General features: G+C 40.5%; 1 protein-coding gene across 4 annotated transcripts in view; it reads right to left on the reverse strand.

The window, feature by feature from the left end:
- The window catches only part of LOC140695119 (uncharacterized), a 92,425-nt gene that overhangs the window by 38,277 nt on the left and 37,308 nt on the right, over positions 1-16,840 (reverse strand). Inside the window, exons 1-6 of one of the 4 annotated variants that reach the window (XM_072958024.1) lie at positions 15,345-15,481; positions 14,975-15,064; positions 14,490-14,611; positions 13,993-14,053; positions 13,737-13,827; positions 13,339-13,459 (exon numbers count right to left, since the gene is read on the reverse strand). In XM_072958024.1, the coding sequence (XP_072814125.1) occupies positions 13,339-13,459; positions 13,737-13,788 (173 nt within the window). In that variant the 5' untranslated portion in view covers positions 13,789-13,827; positions 13,993-14,053; positions 14,490-14,611; positions 14,975-15,064; positions 15,345-15,481. Of the gene's footprint in view, positions 1-12,777; positions 13,053-13,234; positions 13,460-13,736; positions 14,054-14,489; positions 14,612-14,974; positions 15,065-15,344 lie in introns of those variants that run through there. The other 3 variants (XR_012070812.1, XR_012070813.1, XR_012070814.1) reach the window with 3 other exon arrangements.

The following is a 16,840-nucleotide window of genomic DNA, read 5'->3' on the forward strand; positions in this document are numbered from 1 at the left end:
TGAATTACTTAACATTTAACTTCCTCTTACAGTGAAACTAAAGGTGTTTAGAAATATTAATAAATGGTTGGTGTCACACAGAAATAGTCTCTATTAGTAAGGGAATGATCTCAGTATCCTAGGAAAGTAATATAAATGCGTAAAGGAAGATGTAAGAATGGAATAATACTTTGTTAATGAAAAATAGTGACTTTCTCCTGAAGCTGGTTACCTCTGAATGGAAGACAAAATAAGGGACACACTAATATAAGTATAGAAAGCTGTGGAAGGCTTGTGGAAAAGGAACCCTGAGGAAAGTTTTGTACGTGGTCAGAATTGGCTAAGTTTAGAATCAAATTGGGCAACGTAAATGAATCTTAGAAGTTAGCTGGAACAAGATTAGATTTGGTTTTCTCTCTGTTAAGAGGAAAAAATTTTCTTAAAATATTAATCCACCTTCAGTAACAGATTGTAAAACTTCTTATACCACTTAGCTGATCTGTTCTGCCTTTACTTTTGACGTATTTTCTTGTTAATGAATTAGTACTACTTTACAGTGATCTATATGTTTATCTGATCAAGTGTTCTGAAATCTTTCACAAAGCTCCCCAAATATAAAATTCTAATTAATTAAATAAAAATTAATTTAATTAATTAAAATTCTTTTAATCTCCAGTTAAGTTTGGGATGCTACAGAAGGCCCCTGAAACATCCCAAAGAGAGATTTTTAACTATAAAGTTTCATTTGGCATTGTAAATAACATGGAATTGTCAAATGAATCATAAAACTTCTAAGGTTATATTGAATGAGAAATATTATTAATATAGGTATTGTAGAAATTATATGGACTCCCTAAAATTCTGGTTTATCTGAAATGTTACCAGTGATAATTATGGGTATAGTGAACAGGTTTCTTTATTGATTATAGTGTAACGGTGTTTAACCATGCTTTTAAATCTTTTGTCATTTATAGACAGTTAATTGTTTTCTTCTGATGGTTTTGCAAAATGCTTTCTCTTCAAGGAGATTTACTGATTTCTAATAAATTTCAAACTACAGCACTGAACTAAACTGGGTAAGACATTTTAAAGTTCTAATGAAAACTCTCATTAAAAGAATTAGTTACATGGGACTGATTAACCAGCTGAATATGGTTATAATTTTTGATATTGTTTGAAATACTACTGCCTTTTAACCTGTTTCCCAGACATAAAGAATCTCTTCTCCTTAAGCTAGTTATGGTTCACAGCAATTTGATAAATTATAACTATGTATACAGACTTGGAACAGTTATCTTTTCTCTCTATCTGATCCCTCAAAAGACTAAAAATACTTAGGTCCCCAGTGGCTCTATCAGACAAATTAGGGAGATCATCTCCTAAGAGATATAGGAGTATAAAGGTATTTTAAGGATTTTAAAGAGAAAAGAATTTACCTAAATCTGTAAGGCAAAAATCCATGAAAAGCCTTGACGTGGCTTTCTTGGCCTTAGAAAACCTTATTAACATTCTACCCTGAGACTCCATATTAAAACTTCCAACACAGTCAATTTAAAAAGCCTATATGATCAAATAATCAGATTTAATTTGTAAAGAAATTAATCTTGATTTGGCTATATTTGAGAGAACTGAGGGTAACTTTAGAGAGAAAAAAATTATATTTTAGTGGATATTAAATTCTAGTTTTGTTAATTGAGGTCCATATTTACTAAGACACTTCCCAGATCATTCCTTGCTGTTATGTCACACTGCTGTACAGTTTAATTGAATTATGAAAAGAATACTCTAGGTTTGATTCTGAAGCTCAGTAATCTATCCTTGGGTAAAATTCCAATGCCCCATGACCTGCAGCCAGGGGATTATACATACTGCAACAGGCATGACTTAAAGAACTGTCTCCAACCTGAATGGAAAGACCCTTTTTCAGATACTCTTAACTAGACCATACACACCAAAGCTGAAGGAAACGGAGTCTCGGATTCATTTCCTATCTGAAACAGCCCCTGCAGTGCACTGGCCTATAGAGCACTGCTCACCTTAAAACAATGCCCAAATGGAGAAAAAGCTTCCATACCTGGATGAGAAGAAGACGACATCTGAGCTAGACTGCTGACCCAAGACACCGGACCAGGACTGTATACCAATTACTTTGATAATTTCTCCAACCTTTGATTATGAACTACTCCAATTGTTAAGTTTATGATAAATTACCTATGTCTAGTACTTCTGTGTTACCTTGGTGGGTTTCCCTACTCCAAGGCTCTAACTAGATAGCCCTCAGAAACGTTATTCTAAAAAGAATTTATAGTTCTGTTTAGGCCACTGTTGATCTTACAAGGTGGGAGATTTCAACTGGCCAATTAATACCTGCCCTGACCCTGACCATAAATATGAACTTTCTCATAGGATCAAACTCAGAAACACAAGCAAAATTTTAACCCAAAAATACAACTTCTCGACTATTAAATTCTTACTCGTGACTTTATTAACGTTACTAGCTGTATTACTTATATCCTGTCTATTTTATAAAATTGTTGTCTGTTACATTTCCCAATGTGTAACTAGGCCCACAAGATGGATGATGGCTAAACATCTTGAAGAAACAGATAAAATTTATAACCCTGAATAAAATAAATATAATAGTGTGATTCTAGGTATGGGAATGAGCAAAGATGGGTAAACACTTCCTGGATCATAATAGAGTAGTAAGACAGGTGATCCAGAGAACTTTTAGTATCAACAGGGCCTGATAAAAAAAACTAACACCTTGAATGGCAACTCAGAAGATTCTTCACCTGAACTAGGAATGAGCCATCCTAGCACCGTGGGACAAAATTGGTCATGAAATGTCTCTCAAAATATTGGTCGAATTTAGGACCAAGGGGGAACACTGTGAATGAAAATACTACAATGTGCATGAAAATACTGCAACCATGTCAGTAAACAAAGAATGCTGAATCCAAATCATCAGCGGCTGCTGCCAACCCCCAGCGAGTTCATGCCTACAGCCCGGCCTCTCAGCCACTCACAGTGGTGCCCTCTGAGCAGACTCAGTGCAAGAAAGGACAGGATACTGGCCCTAGATAGCCAGGGGCTTGCCAAAGGAATGAATTCAATGACCCAAATGTTTGCTTCCCACCATACATAGAAAACCACTAAATACTTGAACTTGAGATATCTGGTTTTCTTTAGATAACAAGCAATATTTTATTGTTCCAATTACCTGATCTTTGTTGTAAAGATTCTATTTATCCTAGCTCCTCCACTACCTCTTGGGAGCAGTCCCTCAGAGTGATCTGAGAGGCTGTCATCCCGGCTCGAGTCCTCCAGCCAAATAAATCAAAGCCCTTAACATTTAGGCTGAACGTTTATTTCAATGACGTTCCAGAATAGACACAACTCATCAATTCTGTAATGGAACACACTGAATCAGGAACCAAAAGCGTGTTTTAGTCCAGAAAATCTCCAGGTTCCTATTTCTTCCTGTCATTATACAATCCCTCCAGAACTCATTACTTTGCTGTCTGCTCCTCTGGCAACCAAACTCAGAGAAGAGACAACTCAGCAGAGCGCCCTGCTGGGGAGAACACCCCGCAGAAGCACTGCAGGCTGCCTTCCCTCCCGCACGCTCTGCTGACCCTTGGTGTCCCCCGTGGAGACCAGGCCAACACAGCTCTTCCCAACAGCTGCAAAGTCGCACACGTTAAATAAATCATTTTATTTTATATGATATTTTACGTATATACCCATCTCTGAAAACAGCTTTGCCAGAAGCCCAAATCTTCAACATTAATCTGCAAAGGCAAATCAGGTCCCCAAGGGAAAACAAGTCTTAAGACGACGCTAAGGCCTCCAAAGTCCTCTCCACGACCATGAACCAAACTGCCTGCAGGTCTGCAGCTGCAGGACGCTACATGTCTGCTTTTAAAGCAACCCCTTTCTGCCCTCGGGTGCTACAATGCCCTTTTATGCCCTCCCATCACAGGGCAAGAGCAGCCGCTGCAGAACCTTGCAGGGCAGCACTGACAGGACTGGACAAAGGGGATCAGAGTTAAACAAAGCATTCTGATGACACGAGCTTGTCACTGTGTCTCTTTACAGATGTAGATATATATAGAGAGAAGTGGGGTGATATTGCTCAAAGTCACACAGCTAATAAGTGGCAAAGTATATAACTCTGCTCCTCCCTCCTGTGTGACGCCCAACTGGGACAACCACAGGGTTCTCTCGTGGCTGCCTGAACAGTCTTTTCCTATCACTCATGACACACAATAGTGTCTGAACTTAGCCTGCATTTGCAGCATCTTTTCCCTCCAGTTTCTCAGGAACAAGGCTGTTCGGGCCTGTATGAATTCCGGCTTCCTGAAATCTCCGTGCTCAGGCTGGTCTTGCCTGTGCATCCGGCCCGCTGCTCAGAGGCTCTTCCTCCCCTGCAGGAGGACGTTTCTAATCTTCACAGGGACACAACCTCAGGGGAGCTCTCCTCTCGCCCTCAGCATGGCAGGTGTCCCAGGCCTCATCCCGAGCAGCCCCGTTAGGACGGTGTCTGCCCAGCTCTGCTAGTCAGATCAGCAGCCTCAATGCCAGGGATTATACCCAGGTCACACTGCAAACCTACTGCCCGCCTCACAGCCCCCAGCCAGCAGGTCACCTGGAAGTCACAGCAAGTGCCCCACCCAATCCAGAAGTCTCTTCTTTTGCCAGCACCACTGATGAATGGTTTCCAACCTTCGGACAGTTTCGCACAAAACAGCACCTTCTACTGTGAAACGGGTGGTTTTTCTTCTGCGCCTCATCCTTACTGGAAACGTAAAAGGAAACCAAAAGGCCTTTTCTCAACCCTTTTCTGATGAAACCCTCCCACCCACAATACTCATATGCTCAAGAGCTTTGGATCCACATGATTTTCGTTCTCTTAGGCTAAGTGGCTCAAAAAACTAAGGGATTCTTTCTCCTTTGAGGGTATTAGCACTCAGTTTCTCGGCTTTAATCTGTTTTTGTCTCTCTCTTCAGTGACCCTAGCAGTTGCCACCTCTTACTCCCTTCAGCAGCCTCCCTCCCAACTTCAAGTCTAGGAAATCAGCTGTGATGAGGGGCATGGGGGCAGTCACAGAAGATGCAACTAAGGCACAGAGAGGCTACATAATTTGCCCAAGAAATCACCTTGAACCACCAACAGAGTGTGTCACGTCCCTCTGTTTAACTCTAATGCTAAGCAAGTTAACTTTTTGTAGATTATGTTTATAAACAGATGAGGTATGAAAATACATACAAGGACACACATCAACTCTAAGATATTCATTAACTCCACTATTTTGTTTCTATTTATTTTATTTCTATTAAAAAATTAAGAACCCCTGCAGTCAATATAGCAAAATGTTACTGGGTTTTAAATCCAGAATATACAGGGGTTGTGTCATTACTCATTCTTGTATGTATTTTCACAAGACAAAATGATTTGAAAGTCTCTCTCCCCGCCCCCTACTCACTACTGGCTCTCACCAGAGCTCCCAGACCACACATCTAACAGCCTTTCACTTTACCCACAGCTGAACTCATCAGTTTTCCCCCAGAACTCCCTCTGCTGCTTTCCCTCCTCAGAACACAGCAGGACCATTATTTAACTCATTAGTCCACCCAGAAACCTGGGCCTTACTCCATCCTACCTTCACAGACAGCATTGATCCTTTCCTCTTTACCATCTAAACATGCCTTCAATCTGTTCGCTTTTACCCACTGACCGTCCCACCGCTCAATTGGAAGCCAACAACACTGCCCACCTGGACTCATGAGTCTCCCAGGTGGCCCCACAGCCACTCTCCCCTACTTGAGACAAATGTGATTGTGTCTCTCCCACGCTTTTGGACTCACTTCAGACCCACTGTTCTTAGAAGAAACTTCAATTTCTTCACCTGGTGAAGGTCCTTGCCATGAAACTGTCAGCTCAGTAAGGGCAGGACACACCCTCGTCCCTCGGCTCCACCATCTGGCAGAGCATCAGCTTGGGAGGATTGAGTTCTTAGCAAACTACTTCACTTATCCATACAAATCCATGGTAGATTAGAAAGATTTTAGATGTTGAGCTCGACTATTAATTTGGGGATTTTGCACTGGCAACCTGCAAGTATATATTCCAATTATTGTGTCTTCTTAAAACCATACCCAGATTAAAGGAGTATTTGTGGAATGTCTTCAGAGTAAAAGGGACTGTACTTTTACAGATTTTATGTTTTAAAATATGAACAACCCGGACAGGGTCAAAAATAGAACCGCCTCACAAGTGACAGAAGACAGGTGAGACGCATATAGCAACAGGTCACAAAGATGGTAAGAGCAAAATTGTTTCTCCAACCCCCAAAACATTCCTCCAAGAACTGAAAACTCAGAAATTTGAAAGTAAAATACTATCATATAAAGAAAGAAAATAAATAATCCTCTTCATCAGGGTTTCTAGACCTGACTGCAGAGTTATTAGCAGGCCATACTGAATCCTAGCACAGAAAAATCAGATGGACTAGTGGTGAGTAAGTTCCAGGAAAATGGCAGTAACTCCTCCACTTGAAAGAGGACACACACTCACTTGTTCAAGGTGATTGTAAACCACATTCTGCAGAAATTCAGAAGATTCAGGCACCGCTTCTAGATGGTGATGACACGGAAGGACGGCTTGGATGCATGCTTCTAACTGAGTCACCGGCATTCTTACACTGCAGGGGGAAATGGAGGCCCTCAGCCAAGAGCACAGTTGTTCCTGTCATGTATCCCAGGCCGTGCCTCGGGGACTCAGTGTACTGTAGCAGTCCGGCCCCAGGTGAGGACCCGCAGCGTGGCCCAAGCAAGCAGGAGGGGCACTGTGCTTGAGAAATCCCATCCCCCATGGGGGCAAGAGGGGCTGGTGGGGTTGTGTGAACCTATAAATGCTCATAGAAATACACCTGCATACAGTGAAGTGATAAAATTAAAAGTAGCAGGCTATTTAACAAAATTTCAATTGTCAGTGTTAATTTTACCATTCCATTCCGCTTGTCCCCTGCACTCTGAGACAGGCTTAGGCTCTCTCACACATGCAGCTCTGATGCAATGGTTGTGAAGTTATTTTACTTTGCTGCAAGTGTCTTCGCTCCCAGTGTCACTGTGACTGTCGTCTCTTAACACAGTCAGATATCTTCCTGCATCTCTCCCTGAGTTCCTTGCTCCTGCTTCTCAGATCCTGAGATAAAGAACAGGTGAAGGCACATGACTGGAAAAGTCAATGTGGACTTGACCAAAGTCCTCAGTGACCCCCTAGGTGAGTGCTGCCCACCCCTTACCTTCGATTCTCAAGGTTCTGCCCAGGGTGACATCCAGCCAGGAGAGAGTCCTGGGCCCTATTAAAAGCTGTGTGGCTTGGGTGCAGGGAAAGCTGCAGGAGCTGGTTCTGTAGCCGGTCCCATCCACACCTCTGCTCCTCTCTCTCCCGAGGCAGCGCTGCCAAGCCCCCAGGCTCCCTGAGCTTCTGTCTTTCTCTTCTACTCTACTTCAAGCCCTTTTCCTCTTCCTTTACTCCCTGATTATCCCTAGCTGGAGTGATTTTTCTATCATAGAATCTGAAAAAATTTCCTGCAGCTGAAAAAGAGGTGCCAGAGGTCAACGCGCATATGGTGGTTCCTGAATAGAGCCCCTGGTTAGGGGGACCCTCACCAACACTCACGGGGCATCAGGCATGTTGCAGGGTCGACCACCACCAACAAGAGTTTGCTGTGACACCAAGGCACGCACAGCATCCCTGCTCACTAAATTGTAGTTGTAGTCCTTTATTAAGAAGCAAAAATAAAAAAATTGCTCACGTTTCTTACTAAAATTATTTATGAGGGAGAAAAAGAAATTGTAATAGAAAGAACAAATTTCACTCCATGTTAGATGTGTTCATTTGGCTTTAATCCTGTACCTTGTTTTCTAGGCTCAGACTTGCTATCTCTGCACCTTTTGTAAAAGAAAGTTGCCTTTAGCCTGAAATATCCAGGAGGGCCTATTCTCCGGGCTCTGATCTTTAAGGATATTTGCTCTTCTACACTTATGTATAGATGGCAAGTTGTAAAATAGTGAATAACCTTTCTTTTTTTTGGAGGTTTTACAGGGGCACCATAATTTGACCCACATGGACAGCTGCAGGAACAAAGGATTTCAAGGACAAACAATTCATACAGCAAGAAGTTTGCAACAACCAGCCACATCCCTGCCGCTTTTTAGTATAAAAGGAGACTGAATTCTGCCCTGGGGAAGAGAGTTCTACTGGATAACAATATGCCATTTTCTGGGTCTGCCAGCTTTACAAATAAAGTCTCTTTTCCTTACTCCAACATCTCATCTCCCGATTAATCGGCCTGTCATGCAGCAAGCAGAACGAGTTTGGACTTGGTAACAAATTGACTGCCTTAGAGGTAGTATGTCTCCACTGTTTCCTCATTTCCAGTATTTCACCACCTATCAATTTTATATGCTTTTTAACAACATGAACAAAAAACCTATTACAAGGAATTGATTCCACAGAAATAAAATTATTTCTACTCCTTCAAAACTTTTTTCTTTTCTATTTTATTTTGTTTTGCTTATTGAAAAGAAAATAAATTCAAATCTTTTTATTTCACGTATTTTTATAACTAGATATTGTAAATACTACAAAGATATTTAAATTGCAATAAAAATTGTTCATATATTAGTATAAAGATATATACACAATCAATGCAGATTAGGAAAGGAGTAGATATTTACTAAAAATCCACTGCACATCCAGTCTTTTACAAGCATATCCTGGAATATAAGCTCTATTATCCAGGGTCCCCCACCCCCAATCTCACTGCGGAGTCCCTTAGTAATCAACTACCAAGGCACCAGCATAGAACCATGAGATCACTAGTTTAGGTATAAATGAGAGTATTAGCTCATTCAATTCTAAAACAGAAACCTTAAAATAAATACTGAACTTACTTACAGATAAACAAATTTGGACACAAAAAAGTACAGTTTCTCCCCAAATTCACAAAGATAATAACTGGTAAAGGCAAGATTTGAACTCATCTGCCTTGAATATAAAGCTAAGTTGGAAATCCCCTTCAACTGTGGAGGACCAGCAGCACAGCCTGTCACCCTATCTTTGTTCAGATCTGGCTTTAGACAGCCTGAGACAGCACCCCTTCCTATGGAACTCGAGGGCAAACAATAACAATAAGGATTTTATATTCTGTAGTTTCTTAGGTCTCAATTATATAAAGTGTCAGCAGGTCAGCAGAAAACTCTGGGAAATATGAGTGGGTCCAGAGCTTTTTGCTGATAAGAAACTCAATCTATCAGGACAGAGTGACCTTCCCATGAGAGGCCTCATGGACATAAACTAAAGGCAACTGAGCAATGAAAACTAGCAAGAACATGGAACTCAAGCAAGAAGGATCCCTACCATCCCCTGCCCAGTTGCCTCTTCACCTTTGTGGACAAGACGGCAGAAGGTCCATGTTCTTGTCCAAGTTACAACATCATGGATTCTCACCCATATAATATTACGACTCTATGCTGTCTTAAGTCCTTTCCAACTAAAATATGATGACACCAATATCTCAGCGGAATGTCTATGTCTCCACTTTCTCTCTTCTATTAGGAGACTATATCTATGGCCACAAAGCCGAAATTCAATTAAAAACACCATGCACGAAGCCTGGTGAAAGTCTGTGTAAGAGACATTGTTCTCAAGCTCAGTGAGTGAAAACTCAGAAAAAGTGGTCCTTATCCCTCTGCAAGTGGAAGGTAGCCTGATTGTGTGTGTGTATGTGTGCACACGTGTGTGTGTAAATCAAATACAATGTATTGTGGGATGTGCACAGATTTTTTTTATGTTACTATCATTTCATGAGGATGAGCCAACCTTTAAAGTAATTTGAATCTACTATTCTGAGAGAGTCTCAGGATCTTTTGGTGGAGGATGGGAAAGGGGAAAGGAAAGGAGGAAAGAAGTAAATGAAGCAAAGCTGTAAGTATACTGCTAGGGAAAGGCAAGACATTAATTTTGTTCCTACTTGCATCACACACAAATTAGGGACTGGCTTTCCCACATGTCTTGTCAAGCACTGAGTTGCAGAAGAACAGGTGACAGCCCATTTCTCACTGAGCTTGTGACTGTACGTGGCATCTTATAGACACTAATTATTTAACCTGATCAAACAATCTGGCAGCAGGCTGTAATTCTCCTATTTTGAGAGATAAGAAAACAGGAAGTGAAATAGGGTATATAGCTTGACCAAAGTCAGAGGACAAGTAAACTAAAGAGGATGAATTCAAACTCAGATCTGAATGCAGAGTCTGATCTTCCCACTCCGAGGGCTGGAAATTCCTTAACACACAGGGTCCCCAGCTCCTCTGCTTTGTTCCTGGCACCAAGCATTTCCCATGGCGATATTCTCCAGTTCTCAGACACAGCGCTCTGTGCAGCCAATAACCTCCATTCGACCTTGATCATCTACCTGTCACGCCCACCAGGCTTCACCAGGCAAGAAAGCTGGCTTTCAACTGCATACAAAGCCACCCCTGTTTTATCCTGGACTCTTCAGCGGCTTTTCCAGCGTAAACACAGCCATGAAAGTGCTCACAGTTTGTACATGAGCCACACTACCTCTCTCCATCTCTGTCCCCACCTATACTACTTTGCTATGACCATTTTGAGAATCTTGGAAACAAATTTTTAAAAACAGAAAAGAAAGGATTCTGTAACAAGTACTTAATACTTACAATTTTAAATGAGAAGTTACAAAGTGAGTATTTACAAACCGAATCTGCCTTCCTAGGTGTCAGTTTTAACAGTTAAAATATACAATAGCAAAAAATTCTGACTTAAATAATTAACAAAAACATCAACAATAATCTGGAATAAACTCAAAAACAATGCCCATGTTGTACATGGAGGAAGTACAGGACTGTACTGTGGGGTAAAGTAAGAGGTGTGAAAGTAGAGACATCAACATTTTGTATGCAGGAAAGCAGTTTTGTAAAAATGTACGTTCTCCTAAAGATAATTCAAAAGTACTAAAAAATCCCACGAGAGCACTTCTTTTTTTTTTTAACTTGAAAAATTATATTAGAATTCTTCAGGAATAATAAAGTCATAATACTAACCAAGAAAATTTGGGATCGAAAAGAGAATCAAAAAATCGCACTGTCAGATATTAAATAAATGTTTACAATATGTAAGATATAGTGCTAGTGTAAGAAAGTAAGATTGATAAAAATAAACCATGAGCTCAAAAAGAGACTCTAGTGTACATAAGTATTCTTTACAGGTGGGATTTCAAGTTAAAAAGCAAAGTAGGAATTCAATAATTGTCTTGGGACAATCAGAGAATCCCCTGGAAAAAACAAATTCTATTCCAGTCATAATGACCGCAAGAAAAATTACAGAATGTGATGTGAATATTAGAAAGTACTAATAACAGCGAATATAATTCTTTGCTCATATTAATTCAACTTCTCTTCACTATAACAAGTACCATCATCATCTCCATCTTAGAGATTAAAAAAACCTACAGAAGAAATTTATACCATTATAAGAAAGTATTTCTAAGAATAATATCAGGAATAAAACCCAAAAAGAAGGCATTTACAATCTTAAGATTATTTTGGGCCACAACAAAAATGAACCTACTGAACAAAATGAAAGGCAAAATATGACAAGGAAAAGCTCTCTGATACATGTTGATGAAGACAAGGGGTTAATGTTCATAATATACATAGAGCTGTCACAAAGCAACAAGAAGCTGCCTCACTTAAATGTGTGCAAAGGACAAAAGAGATCATTCACTTTTTAAAAGTCAGATGGCTAATGAGTGAAAAATGCTCAATACCTCACTGGTCATCAAGTGCAAATTAAAACAATGAAAAAGTACTTTTGCTCATCATATTGGCACATATTTTTAAAAGATATTCTAGCTAGTGTCCATCTTTGAGAGAACAAACTGTGAGCGATCTTTTGGAGGATGACATGTCAATGGATATGTAAACTCTGAAAAACGTGTGTACACACAGGCTGAACTCCACATTTTGGAATCGTTTCATTTAGAAAAATTCAGTTCAAAAAGATGTACTTATCAGAGCATTTACACAGCACTGTTTACAATGGTGAGAAGAAAAGCTGAAGTGAAATCATATCCAGCGATAGAGAATTGGTTACATAAGTTATTCTACATCTTTTCATGCCCCACAGGAGAAGGAATTTCTTGATTCACTTGAAAGGAGCCTGTGATTTATGTAGTTGTCACATCCAAGGACTAAATTTCCAGAAACCTTAACGAAAATAATACTCATACAAGAACACAGGAATGTTTGTATAAGAAGTATGCCAGTCAAACACCCTTTCTGACAGTGGAAAATGGAGAAAACTTAAGTGTCCACCATCAAGACAATGATGCGGTAAATCACGGTGAGCTGTGGGCACTAAAGTTCCGGTGTTTCGGCGTGGTCCAAGGCCTTGTCCACAGTACGCTCCCACGAAAGGTGTCCTTACACAAGAGACCAAACCTGCATATCAGGAAAACCCTCTACTCTATCTGAAAGGACCGGGTGAGTCTGGAGAGAGAGGACGTCTGTGATATATACCTGAGTGAATAAACCGAGCTGCAGAAAACATATAGTATGGCCTTATTTTTCAATAAAGCATATATACACACACATAGACATAGATTTCTCATATACGTGTATGTATGAGTTTATTTATATGACATAGGCATAAAGGTCATGAAATATATACTCCACATTGTCAGCAGTTTTTACTCTCAGGAAAAAAGGGGAAGGGATGTAGGGGACTTTCGGTACCACAACAGATCTCTTTTCAGAATTTCAGTTAAGTATACTTGGAATTTAAAAGTTTATTTAAGTCCAAAGTAAAATGGACGAGGACTCCACAAGACAGAATGCTATACTAGTCATTAAAAATCATGCCAGGGGAGATAGAATATTGTAGAAAAATGTGTAATAAGCCGAATGGAAAATGGAGGTCTCCACACAGTATACAGGCACACATTGCTCGCTGGTTTTTATGACAGAGGTAATACACACTGATGAAAAGAACAGAAAATAGATGTTAATGTGTTAATTATTATCTCTGAGTACTGGCACCAGGATAGATCCATTTGACCCTTTTTTCATACATTTATATTAAATACACACTATTTTTCATCTGAAAAATGCATTTTTAGATGTCTAGTACCACACATTGGAAAATTACACGAGTACTTACAGAAACAAATAACTAGGAGACACCGCAGCAGCGTCACAAAGTGTAGAAAGGGCGATCCTGAATAACACCGCGCAGTTACATAAGGACCCACAAAGTGAGAGCACCTGCTGTAACAGGGCGCGGCCCCCTTCCATTTGTCAGATGTGTCTTCAGGGCTGAGGCAGTTCTGAGCACGGCCAGTGTCAGTGCTGGTGTCTGGATGGATGCCACTGGAGGTGAGGGCACCTGCAAGCCGAGAGGAAGAACAGAAATCATCCTCTGCTTTTTCTGTCTTGTTTCTTTGTTACTTTTAAAGAGAGGCGGAAATAAGATAAACTGGATCTTTCCTACTGAAATTTCAGTAATGAAACCATTTTTAAAGTGATCACAACTTATATTCTGCCTATGACTGTCTTTTCAACAAAGCATCATATTTATAAAATGTTAATTAACTCAGTTAATTAACTCCCTGTTGAAACATTCTAGTAAAGAGCATGAACTGCAGTATGTAAAAGAACCACACCTGCAGTGACTAGCTCAGCTGTCTTGACGGCAGTGCAGTCAGCCCCCACCATCCCGTGGCCCTGAGCTCCTGATGCTGGTAAGAGAGCGCGCTGCTGCCTCAGATGGAAAGAAAAGGTGAAAGCATTTTCTGAAATCTACAGCACTGACAAAACATAACTGATAAATCCCAGGCTCCTTTGAGGCTGTCATTTTCCGTTTCTGGCCAACACCCGTCAATGAGCAGAACCACCCCATTCCCGAGTCATGGGACTCACGTGGGCAGAAGTTTTGGAGAAATTTCCAGGTATAGAATGTAAACCAACTATACATAAAACTCTGAAAAAGAAAAGATGCAATAATCTGATTTTGGAAGACACTAAAATATTCTCCTAAGCCTTAGTACTTGGAAAGGCTGGGCTTCTACTAAGCCACTTATTTATTTCACAGCCAATGAGCATCTCCCACAAACCCTGTTTCCCTGTGTCTGCTGGGAGCTTCAGGCACATTGATGTTGTCTATCTTATAAGTCACAAGGCAGAGGCGTGTGTCTCACGCTGGCAACTCTCACACAGGCTCAACTCCTAGCCTCACTGTATGAACTTGGCCCCATTTTCTCACCTGTTTATTTGGTACCTGTTCTTCTGTAAGCTGCCTGAAATGCTTATTGAAACAAGTCAGAAGAATGAGTGGGTAGAGAAATGGACAGATGGACAGGTGAGAGATGGGCAGAAAAACAGAGAGTCTCCAAGAGAAGGGGAGCAATCAAAATTACCTATGCAAAACCCTCTTCTAGTCAGGGAAGGAAACCACCACGGAGAAGTGTGAAGAGGCAGGTTGCTTAGGACTGTTTCCTGGATTCCATGAAAAGTCACACCAAGAGATGAGAGGGTAGAACTATAAATAATAAAAGAAAAAATCATGCATGTTTGAAAAATATATCTACATTATGTACTTTCTAAAGAATAGAGTCAAATTAGCAAGGCCCAATAACACAATCCTTGGGTATATACAGAAGTGAGAATCCCATCTCCAATCTGCAAGGCATCCCTTTGGAGCACTGAGAGTCTACACGGTGCAGTCATAAAGCCATCACCGCAAAAGCGATGCTATCCTGCACTTACGAGGAAAGAGCAGCTGTGCTCGGTCTGCCTACACGTGTCTTTTACACCCCTCAGCACCTCTACGGGGGAGGGACGCCTAGCGAGCCCCATCTCTGCAGGACAGAAGACAAGTCCAAGAGAGGCTAAGCCGACCTACCAATTCTCCATCTCACAGGACTTGTCACTCCAGACCAGGACTCGAACTCGGACCCACGTTTGTAACCACAGTACTACCGTATTTTATGTGCTTTTTGTGTGTATAATACATTTGTTTCTGGCATGAAAGGGTATTTAATAAATGATCGGTTGTCTTGTCTATCTCATTAGTTCACAATCTTTATATTTTTGAATTGTACTCTTCCCCTGGAGAAAGGAACGGAAAGAGCGGGGGTCAGAATGAGGTGGGGCTCCATTCTTTATCTGTTGCCTCATCTCATCCAAGTCCCCAAACAGGGAGAAAGAGCAAATGTTCTCTTCATCATTTAAAGAGAGGGCTCCAGTGACGGTGACTTACTCAACCCCAAAACCAAGTCTGGGGGAAGGGCACATGCAGCAACGAGAGCAGTATCACCTGTAGGAAGGCAAAAAGAGCTCAGGGGATGGCTCAATGGGTCAGCCTGATTTCATTTCAATCGATAATACAATAGCACACTCTAAAAAAACTAGAATGCAATGGATTTCCTCTTTCTTGACATCTAGCAAGTTTCCACATCTCACATGTAACATTATCACGAACTAGTGAAAGGAAGAGTCCACAGACAAGGAAAATCAATGCCACAGGCAGGCTGAAACACAGGCTGGAGGAAAGGAAGGGAAAGGGCATAGTAAAGAAGAGGGGAAATTCTGGGAAAAAGACATCATCACAAGGACCCTCAAGCATCATCCAGCAATCATATAATCATTCTTTCAAGAGAGAGTTACTTAGGTCCTATTTTGTGCAACATTGTACAGTGGGCGAAGCAAGAGCACAGCGTCCATGGTGGCAGCAAGCTGCGGAGCTCCAATACACTTCTGATCCCGGTACCTTGCACACTTGTCCTCAGTATAAAGGCAAAATATATAGTAAAATAATCCAATGTAAACTCTATGCAATGCTGAAAAAAATTAAAGAATACCTAAATACCTGGACAGACACACCACGCACATTCCTGAATCAAATGACAGCATTCTTGGGATGGCAGTGCTCCCCAGAGCGATCCATATATTCAACATGGACTCGATCACAATCCCAGTGGGTTCCTCTGCAGAAACTGACTATCTGCTGCTACAATTCATATGGGAATTCGAGGATCTCAGTAACCAAACCGTACTTGAAATAGAAGAACAGTTTGAGAGGACTTGTAATTCTCAATTTCAAACCTTACAACTGTATCTCCAGGTGAGATTAGAGGCCATTTTTAAGTTATAATTGTGTTTATCCTTATTTTCTAAATTCTGTACAACGAATATACCTGTTAGAATAAGAAATTTAAAAAGTAAGGTATCTTTTAAAACATGCAAACCTATTCATTCATTGGGAAAAAAATATTTTGACTATAAAGAAGTAAACAAATATCTAGTGAAAAAGGACTATTTAAAAACAAGAGTGCATTTACATTTTTTGTAAATTGGAAACGGAAAAGCACAAACACATCAAGTTTCTAGGGAGAGTGTTGCAACATATTAATTGTTATTTCCAAAATTCTAATTGAACAATGAAAACTCACGAAAGAGAAAATCTTGATTGACAGCCAACTGCAAACACATGGAGAGCAAAGGCCTAGAAATCACAGTTCCTTTAACTCTGCTACTAACTCAATAGGAGAGGAAATTCCTCAGTGAGGGGACAGTGGAATCCCATGCATAAGACAGGATACACAGTACAAACTGCACTAGAATTGGGGGTGATTTCCATAGAAGAATTCTAAAGTTACAACATTGATGAAAAACTATAAAAACACTGACAGACAGATTAAAACACACAGTCATATATATTATATAAAAACATATGAAGTCTGCCCCCATGTTGCATAGAAATACAAAC

This window comes from Vicugna pacos, unplaced genomic scaffold (genome assembly GCF_048564905.1).
Source record: "Vicugna pacos unplaced genomic scaffold, VicPac4 scaffold_145, whole genome shotgun sequence".
Lineage (NCBI taxonomy): Eukaryota > Metazoa > Chordata > Mammalia > Artiodactyla > Camelidae > Vicugna > Vicugna pacos.